The following is a 10,611-nucleotide window of genomic DNA, read 5'->3' as shown; positions in this document are numbered from 1 at the left end:
GGCGGGGGGTGCACCTTGAGGTCCCCTGTTAAGCCCCACCAGGGTGGGGAACACGGCCTCAGGTCCCCTGGCCTGAGGTCCCCCGTCAAGCCCTGCCGAGTGGGGAGCTTGGCCTGAGGTCCCCCGGCCTGGTGCCGGGGCGGGGGGCACGGCCTGAGGTCCCCTGTCAAGCCTCATGGGACAAGGGGGGCGTGCAGCCTCAGGTCCCTGCTGATTGCTCCTTAAGGCTTGTTATGGGAACTCGACCTCAGCTGTGGGTGCAGCCATCTTTGTGGCAGAGTGATGGTCAATTTGCATATTCCCTCTTTATTATATAGGATGCTTTACCAAACTAAAACTAAATTCCTTTTCTTTTATAGGTGCAGGAGACATTGTTGCCATCATGATTGGCAATCTGAAAGGCACAAAAATTCTACAATCAATTCAAAGAGGCATACAAGTAACAATGGTCATCGAAGTAGGGAAAAAACATGGCCCTTGGGTGAATCACTATTCAATTTTCCTTGTTTCTGTGTCCTTTTTTATTATTACGGCAGCAACTGTGGGCTATTTTATCTTTTATTCTGCTAGAAGATTACGGAATGCAAGAGCTCAAAACAGAAAGCAGGTTTGTAATGGTCCTTTCTTCCAATTTAAAAATATTTTACTGTTTTAATTGCCATTTCAATGTCATGCATTTTAATACATTTCACTTGCCAGACAATGATCCATGCATGTGTTTTATGCACCGTGTAGTTTTTAAAAGTATATCAGCTTTCATCATCTCAAATCTTTTAATTTCTGTAAATTGTCTATGGCCTGAATCCTGCCTAAGTCTTCTAACACCTTATTATGGAGTACAGCCAGGATTTTAATTATATATGGGTATAAATACATATGTTCTTTTAAATATTTCTTCTAAATTACAGGAGCATTTTATACTCAGTATAGAAAATTTAGAAATTAGAAAGTATGAGGGAAAAAATTTTCATTAAACCCCAAATAACAAAAAACTAGTCACCACACAAAGGAAACCACTGTTGCTCTGGCTAGTTTGGCTCAGTGGATAGAGTGTCGGCCTGTGGACTGAAAGGTCCCAGGTTTGATTCTGGTCAAGGCCACATGCCCGGGTTGTGAGCTCAATCCCCAGTAGGGGGTGGACTTAATCCCCAGTAGGGAGTGTGCAGGAAGAAGCCAATCAATGATTCTCATCATTGATGTTTCTCTCTCTCTCTCCCTCTCCTTTCCTCTCTGAAACCAATAAAAATATATATTTTTTAAAAGTAACCACTGTTATTTTACATGTATGTGTGTGTTTGAGCATGCATGTATTTGCATGTGGGGCCAGGGCTGGAAAAAGAGACTAGGCTGAATGTCATGAGAAGGCAAGTTTAAAGATATAATTGTGCATGATATAGTGCTAAGCTCTAGTCACAGTCACATATTCATAATTTCCACCATATTTTAACAACTGGTATATAACAAGTACAAATAATATAAATAATAGAAGAAAAATACTAAAGCATCATTGAACATAGAAGTACCCACAGTTGTGTGATATTGATCCTACTACCTTTAAACTGTCTGTTATTCCCCTGATCTCCTCACTTCTCTCCTTACCCAGCTTAACTTTCATGGTCACTCCCATGCATATGTCTTCAGTTCCCTTGGCCCTTCTTGTTATACTTGCTGTCAAAATCCAACCCTGGTCAAATCATATTTCCCACCTACCCTATACCTGCACTTTACATAGCTGAACTAACAGGAAAACATTGACATATATACAGACTGACCATAAACTCAGTGATCCCTTAATGCTGCCCAACAATCATACTATATTTTCTTAGGCGTTTCTTCTTTCCTCGGTGACTAATCATACATGTTCTGTTCTCCTTAAACTTCCAACACCTCCTCCAACTTTACTCTCAACTTGTATTTTGGATGTTATTCCACTGAAAAAATTGAAGTAATCAAAAGAGTACTTCCACAAGTTCTTCCACACCTACCCATCGATCTGCTTCTGTGTCTGTATCCTATGTCTTCTGCCTTGGCTTCTATTAATGTGCATGCACAAACATGCTATTATTGCTTCCATTTTCAAAAGAACTTTTCCTGACTTCAAGCCAGAAATCTTGGAGTTATTCTTTTTCCTTTTTTTTCTCTCTCACTTCCCATATAACCTCCGTAAGCAAATACTATTGGTTCTACCTTCATTATATATCCAGAATCTGATTACTTCTTACCAACGCCACTGCTTCCACCCTGTTCCAAGCCACCATCATTTCTTACCTCCTCTGAATTTCAAGTATTTTCACCATAGCAACAGAATGGTATGCTATGTCTCCAGAATGCTCAGTAGAGATTTAATACTTTCAGCTGATCATATATTAGAGACAAGAATACATTTTTATGTGAACTGAGAAATTCCTCCAAAGGCCATGAAGTTTTGGCCACTTCATGCACTTTTTATCCAATAAGCAAAGATTAACCCAATTTATTTAGGAGTAAGGGAGCAGTGAGGGTTTCTGTATGGCAAGAAAGTTCACTGAATTTTAGAACAAATTAGAATTGAAATCTTCATAATGATTAGATACCAGTATATGTGAATGAGTGATGATTATTTCAATATTTAAAATTAATTGACTTCTGTCCTTCTCAAAGAAGCAGCTATCACATTGATGGCAGGTTCAGCATGTTACTAGCTATAGTCAAAAGGATGTTTCAAATTCCTGTGCCAGACCATTCAATAATTTCACACTGTGTTAACATTTGACTTTTGTATATTGAGCTGTTTTTATCTCTAAGGTTGGAAAGAAATATGTGTAATATAAATAATAGAGGAAAAATACTAAAGCATCATTGAACATAGAAGTACCCACAGTTGTGTGATATTGATCCTACTACCTTTAAACTGTCTGTTATTCCCCTGATCTCCTCACTTCTCTCCTTACCCAGCTTAACTTTCATGGTCACTCCCATGCATATGTCTTCAGTTCCCTTGGCCCTTCTCCAAAGGTTATAGTCACAATGATGAGTAGTTGGTTTGCTTATGTTTGTGGTGTAGTCTGTATTTCTATATCCTAAGTGCAATAAGAACTTTATTAACATGGCATTAAACTTGGTCAGCAAGTAATAAAGTTTATAAAGAACTGTCTGGTGTTCCACAAGTTTCATTGGATATTTAACTCTGGTCTCGTTGTTCATTCAAGTAATTTTTATAGTATATTTTATGAACATTAACTTCTGTATAAACGAGAAAGAATAGCATTAAAACTTCTCACCTTTTAGAGAAGGCTTTTGAGAGGGCCTCTGTCACTACTTAGCAGGCTATATCTGTTTATCCCTTGGTGACTAAAGGATTAAATATGTGACTAATAATCCCTTTTGCTTATAAATAATTGAGAGTGCTAGAATGTCATTGACCTGTTATTTAATTTTCGTGACTTCCTATTTTTATTTTTTAAAAGTAGAGAATTTGCCCTAGCAAGGTGGCTAAGTTTGTTGGAGCATCATCCCATATACCAAAAAGGTTGCAGGTTCAATTCTGAGTCAGGGCACATACTTAGATTGTGGGTTCTATCCCCTATCCAGGCACATACAGGAGGCAACTGCTCGATGTTTCTCTCTATCTCTCTTTCTCTCACTCTGCCTTCCTCTTTCTCTAAAATCAATAAAAAAGACATATCCTCAGGTGAGGATTTAAAAAAAGGTAGAGAGCTTGATGCATATAATGGCTATAACTATTACTAAATGTTTAACAGCATTATCCCCATTTTATGAGTAGAAATGGTAATGAGTTACAGAAACTTACCCTCATTAGAAAATTAGGAATTCATTAAAATATTCAGGAATTTCTTCCCTATTAACAATTATGATGCATAGTGTTTAATGTAAGGCAAACTGATAAATGTACAGTATAACCATAAATTTTGATGACCAGAATACCCAAATATAATGGGCAGCACACAGTACCTGAATGCCTGACATATCATAGTATGATGTGTATGAACACATATCATCCCTTTTTTTGTGGGTGGAAAGATTTTAAACAAGATGAAAAGTATCAGTGGGTTATGAATGAAAATAACATACTAGGCATTACATATTGGATGTGTGTCTCCACTAGGAACAATCCAAACCTGAAACAAGGAAGATTATGGAAAACATGGCATGGTCAGACTAAACTGAATTTTGGAGTAACCACTATACTTTTGACTCTGGCATGGGACACCCAGAATTTGGTGATACAATGCATGTATCCTAACCATAACCAAGCAATTAATACTCAATGACAACAATGCATGTGTTGGATTTTACATTGGCCAGTGAAACAAAAGTGAGTTCTACATGAAATAGAAGCTGGCCTAGATACAATGGGACAAGCTGAATTTACTTTTAATGAAGAGTGACTTTCAAAAGAAAATAGTTTACTCTCTAAAATAGTTTACTCTCTAAAAGAGTTTACTCTCTAAAATTAAACAGATTAGAAGAAATCATCTTCCAAGAGGATAGAAAATAATGAGAATCTGCTTGGAACAATGACAAAGTTTAATAATCTAGTCACACAGGATAATGCTAGAGAATGCTAGCTCTCAAGGCTGGGAAAGAGCATATATTCTGACACAACAGAGTCTGTTAACTATTTTACTGCAAATGGAGGCCCAAGTAGCCCTGTGGTAATGGCCTTCCATTTTTAGCTTTGGAAGCATAGAGAGAGTATCTTTGAGACACATGCAGATCCCCAAATTTATGGAAATTTCCTGGGTGAAATTGTAACTTACAGTGCTGATCTCTGACTGATCTTGACCAAAGGGTGGACCAAAGTAAAACTAGCATTTTGAAATAGGAAAAAAAACTGAATGATATTCATGTATTCCCCAGGGGAAGGAGATGGTGTTATGCACAACCATCAGTGTGAACTTATAAATATATAATAATATGAGTTGAGACATATGATTGACTTTGTCTTCACCTAACCTGAAACCTAGAAATAATGGAAACATTGCCACTGGTGGTAACATTTGTACATAATAATATCTGGTATGTGAGCAAAGGAAAATTCTTCTAGGAAGTTTCAATAAACAATCTGTGATATATCTTTATTTATTTTATAACCAAACTGTGTCATAACCATATTATAATATGGCATGACACTAATATTATTGGTAAGATTCAACTACCTTATATAAATAAATCATATGATGATCAAATTACTGGGGAATTAAAACCTCCCTAGGATGTGATAATAATGGAGAGTGATTGACCTGAGGAAGAAATAGATTTAGTTCATTACTATATTAAATAGCTGTATACAGTTTATCACAAAGTTCAAGTGGTCATAGATCAAGGGAAAAAACAGATGTTAAATTAGTACATCAGTATAAATATATGTGCAATGGTCTTATAGAATGGAAAAAGTGTTTCTTTGGGACTATTTTCTCCCTTTGTTTGCTTCTAAAGTATTACATATGTTTATCTTGTTCTCACTGTATCTTTTATATAAATGCTGTACTAACTGTAAAAGCCCAAATAACTATGACTATTGTGTTGTTTAAAACACCTTGACCAAGAACAAAGGGATGGATTGTGAGGAGAGATAAAACGGTAGATCTAGTTGCTTACTCCTTGCAAATTGCCAAGGAATGGATGATTGGCCCTTGGCCAACCTCAGAAATGTGGCTCTCAGTGTTATGATGGTGATGGATGGTTTTTATAGACACCTAGAGCAATGGACCATGTTGTACCAGCTTGTCAAGGTGACTTGACACAACAATCAAGATTGATGATATGCATTTGGTTTCATTGTTGAGGTCCTGATTTTCAGCAGCATAGCCAGTTGCTACCAAAATTATCTAGTGACCATAGTCTCCATTTGAGCCTCGGACCCTGAAATGCAAATTGGCTCCCTGAGCAGAGATGTGCCACACATGTCCTTGTAGTTTCCTGCCAAAGAGATAGCACTCCTGTGTGGTCTCAGAGGAGGAAAAACTAAGCTACAGTACTATCTTAAAAGTTGTTCATGAACTTATAGCGTGACTAAAAAATATTTGAAATATTTCTAGTTACATTAAGTTTTCTCTACTTTACTACTATGGGAAATTAACTGGAAGATTGTATCAGCTATCTGCATGCACTATCAATATACTATACACATTTGTGGTGGGTGTGTTTGCATGCATGTCGCTGTTTCTGCATATGTTTGAGAATTAGTGTCTTTTACAAAACCATTATTTTGTCTCTTATGTAATAATAGTAAATTAAACAAAATCTTATGTGAGTTGGACCTAGTTTTATAGTCTTTCTCTGATTTTCTCACTGAATAAAAGAAAGCTCCTATAGGCTTCAGGAGTTTTACATATTTACTTACTCTAACTTTATATTTATATCACTAACTAGAGGCCCAGTGCATGAAATTCGTGCATGGGGGGGCGTCCCTCAGCCCTACCTGCACCCTCTCCAATCCAGGACCCCCCAGGGGATGTCCAACTGCCTGTTTAGGCCCGATCCCTCTCGCAATCTGGAACTGCTGGCTCCTAACTGCTCACCTGCCTACCTACCTGATTGCCCCTAACCACTCTGCCTGCCTGCCTGATGCCCCTAACTGCTCCCCTGCCTTCCTGATCACTCCTAACCTCTCTGCCTTCTTGCCTGATTGCCCCTAACTGCTCCCTTGCTGGCCTGATTGCCCCCAACCGCTCCCCTGCCTACCTGATTGCCCCTAACCACCTCTGCCTGCTGGCCTTATTGTCCCTAATTGCCCTCCCTTGCCAGCCTGGTCTCCCCTAACTGCTCTCCCCTGCTGGCCTAATCACCCCAAACTGCCTCTGTCTTGGCCCCCACCACCATGGCTTTGTCCAGAAGGACGTCCGGCTGGATGTCTGGAAGACATCCAGTCTAATTAGCATATTACCCTTTTATAGAGGTTTTGCTTGTCTTTCTTTGAAAAAAATGCTATAATCTGAGCCATACCTATCTACTGGGTTGAAATCCCCTTTTCCTTACTTCTTTTCCTAACAGTGCATTTCCTCATATTATTCACAGTGAATAACCTGCATGTGAGTGGTCTGCACTCCTATTTACCTCCATCTCAGGAATTCTATAGACTTATGGGGAGCTATTTTATTGTGTGTACTTCCTCTTTCCTTTACAGATGCTTTCATTCAAATATTATGCATAGGTTTTTTATTGGAAAAGATAGTTTTTTTTCAGTTCTTATAGATCTAAACAGCCACATGACTTAGACATTGATTTTGTTCACAGGAATATATGGGGGGAAATCCTCTTACTATAATTCTTGATTTTAAGAATTCTGTTTTATATATTCTGAGCCAAATGTTTATGAAAATATTTGTTTAAAAAAGTGGTGACTAGCCCTGGCTCAGTTGGTTGGGCATCCTTCCATGTACCAAAATGTTGCCAGTTCAATTCCCAGTCAGGGCACATGCCTGGGTTGTGGGCTCAGTCCCCAATAGGGGTTGTGCAGGAAGCAGCTGATGGATGGTTCACCCTCACATCAATGTTTCTATCTCTCCCTCTCCTTCTCCCTTCCTCTCTCTCTCTCAAAATAAAAGAAAAGTAATCTTTTTTAAATCGTGACTTAAGTGCAGGAAAATCTAGTTTTCTTTTGTCCACCCTACTCTCTTTTTTTAAAAAACAATATGTTTTTATTTATTTCCGAGAGGAAGAGAGAGGGAGATAGAGAGAAAGATAGAAACATCAATGATGAAAGGGAATCATTGATCGGCTGCCTCCTGCACACCCACACTGGGGATCGAGCTTGCAACCTGGGCATATGCCCTGACTGGGAATTGAACCATGACCTCCTGGTTCATAGGTCAATGCTCAACCACTGAGTCACACTGACGAGGCACACTCCCCTTTTTTGCTTTTGCAGGCCCTGCCCCCTATCAAGTAATTAGGTTTGACTACATGGCTAGTGTTATTCATGTAGGTTTCAGTTAAGCTAAAATCTGAATGCCTTGGGACCAAAACCAGTCTAAAAGATCACCAGACTGAAACATTATTTTTATTTAATTGGATATAAGTACACAAATGAACTATGCAGAATATCATTTTCAGTCCAAATAAAGCTCCAATCAGAACCCAAAATACTATATACCTGAGATTCTTCAGTGACTAGAGCAATCACAGCTTTTGAATAGCTTAAATAATGACATTAAGCTTATGTTTTTAAAAAAAATTGGCCAACAACTAAGCTTCTTTGAATTAGCCTTGAACTCTACTGCCAAATATTCTTTGACCAGGTATTTCTTAAGATGGGGAAGGAAGAGGAAGGAGTATGTTGTTATAATATACTTGTTTAAAAGAGTTCCCCAAATCTCAGTAAGTAGCCAATTTAGGAAGGATTTGAAGAGTGGATAATAGCTGACTTTGAGATTTCTTTTTTCTTATTTATTTGATTTATCTTCTTCATAAGGAATATGAAGCCTTTTGAAGACACAATGGAGGCAGTGTACTATAGTGGAGAGATCATGGGCTTTAAAGCCAGTTGAAACCTGGGCTTGAATTGAATCACAGCTCTGCAGCTAACCAGCTGCCTGGACTTTAGTCAAGCTTCTTAATCTTTTCTTTTCTATAAAACTTGGATATTAAAATACCCATTCCATAAGATTATTAATGATTAAACAAGATGACACTAAGCTTAGTGTTGAACCTGACACATGGTAGAAGCCCAGTACATGTTATCTAAGCATGAGTGGGGGGGATAGGGGGTAACGTGGGGATAAGGACACATATGTAATAACTTAATCAATAAAAAATTAAAAAAAACTCTTCCTAAATTTAACAAGTAGAGGCTTTTAATAAGTAAAACTATGACTTGGATGAGAAAATCATGAAAATCTGTTTTAATTTTATAAATTCAGAAGCTAATCTTTGAGCACTGACTAAGCACTATGGGATTTTTTTCATGTTAAACACACAGTCCTAGCAATCTAGTGGGAGAGAAAGACATAAATAATACAATTACAGAATATGGTAAGAGGTAGAAACACTGTCCTATTGGAATTGATGGGATAGAAAAGAATTTTGATATGGTGGAGAGACATTGAAAAAGTGTCTAATGTAACTTGTTTAAGAAAGTAGATATAATCTTGAAGTTATTTTTAAGGAATAGTAGGTAAATTACAGTTTGCTTTGGGGCATATTGTCTTTAAATGTTGAAACATATTTGAGCACTCAGAAGTTTGACTTAAATAATATTATCCAAGCATATGTACATAATATAAACTACTTGGTCTTAATGTTCTTCTCATATTTCAGTTTTTATAGGAATGAATGCATCTTGGAATCTTTTGCTATCAGTGTTGACAGTGCAATATTTTGAATACTAATTTGCAGTTTTGCAAGTGAATTTCATCCAAGCTCCAAAAATATAGTTTGTGCTTCTTACCAAAATCACATGGCTCACATCCATATTTAAAGAAAATGACTTTTGGTTGTTTTTTTTTTAAGCTCAGGAGGAGTTACTGGAAATATTCAAACTTCCTTTTAAATGATTTTTCTTTTATTCCAGGGCTGCTTTGTTAAACATTGGTTTCTACTGTGCTACAAATCTTTTATAAATTCTTCATAATCAAGTCCGCTGCTTAGAATCTTCTGGCATATTGGGTTTTGCTCTGTCTTTTTGTATCTCCGACTTGTATACTTGTGAGTTCATTTCTCTAATTGTGTTGTAGAGTTTGTTGCTTAAGCCTAATTCAGAAGTGCTCTAAAGACAAACTGTAAAATGATTGTCAAAGACTTAACTACATGTTTTCCTTTTCCTATTTCCTGTTCTTGGTTCTTTTACTTATCATTTGCATTTTTCTAATCTTGGTATCTTAAAGCTCATGATCTATATACAAAAAAAAAAAAAATAGTTACATTTGGAAGTCTAGGCCAAGGTCAGGGTCCTGTTGGCATATTGCTTGTTCACTTTAAGGACTGGCAACAATTTGAAAGACCATAGAACCCAGGAGTTGGAAAAACTTCAAAAGGTAGCTGAGTCATGGATAGGAGTATTGTAATGGAATCTTGGAATATGAAGAGTTCCAGTAACAGCTTTATCATTTAGAGGTGGCATGCCCTTTTGGACGAGTTTTTGTTTTATTTTGTCTTTGTTTTTATTTTTTACTTTTCCAAGCTTCCATTTGCTCATTTTTAAAATGAGGATATTATCTCCCTCAGGAGGTTGTTGTGATAATTAAATGAGGTAACAGATATAAAGATATTTTTAAATTATAAAATAATTGTATAAATATAAGGAAGTAGTACCAACTTCCTGTTCCAAGCCACAGTAAAAAAAAGATGGTTACCTTGATGTTGGGAAGAAACACTAATTCTGGGCTTCAGTAGGACTAACTGTGAACTCAGAGATGTTGAGCAAGGCATTTCTCCTCCTTGGGCATCACTTTTCTTATCTATCAGATTTGATATCAGGCTAAGTGAACTCTAAAAGTTCTTCTAGTTCTAAAGATCCTAAGTGTACTTCCTTTCACTGTCACGCTATAATATACTTACTAGAGGCCTGGTGCATGAATTTGTGCACAGGTGGGGTCCCTCGGCCTGGTCGGCAATCAAGGCCTATTGGGGGGGCTGGCCAGGGGGAGGGCCCCCGGGAGGTTGGCTGGC

The 10,611-nt window shown here is 37.5% G+C and overlaps 1 protein-coding gene across 3 annotated transcripts in view; it reads left to right on the top strand.

Moving 5' to 3' along the window:
• Positions 1-10,611, top strand: part of RNF128 (ring finger protein 128, E3 ubiquitin protein ligase) — a 151,325-nt gene that overhangs the window by 108,144 nt on the left and 32,570 nt on the right. For all 3 annotated transcript variants that reach the window (XM_005869863.2, XM_005869862.2, XM_014542590.1), the window contains exon 2: positions 360-607. In XM_005869863.2, the coding sequence (XP_005869925.1) occupies positions 360-607 (248 nt within the window). The remainder of the gene's footprint in view (positions 1-359; positions 608-10,611) is intronic.

The sequence above is a fragment of the Myotis brandtii genome, unplaced genomic scaffold (genome assembly GCF_000412655.1).
Source record: "Myotis brandtii unplaced genomic scaffold, ASM41265v1 scaffold305, whole genome shotgun sequence".
Classification (NCBI taxonomy): domain Eukaryota; kingdom Metazoa; phylum Chordata; class Mammalia; order Chiroptera; family Vespertilionidae; genus Myotis; species Myotis brandtii.
Note: the sequence above shows the minus strand (reverse complement) of the source record. Positions and strands in the feature narration are given on the sequence as shown.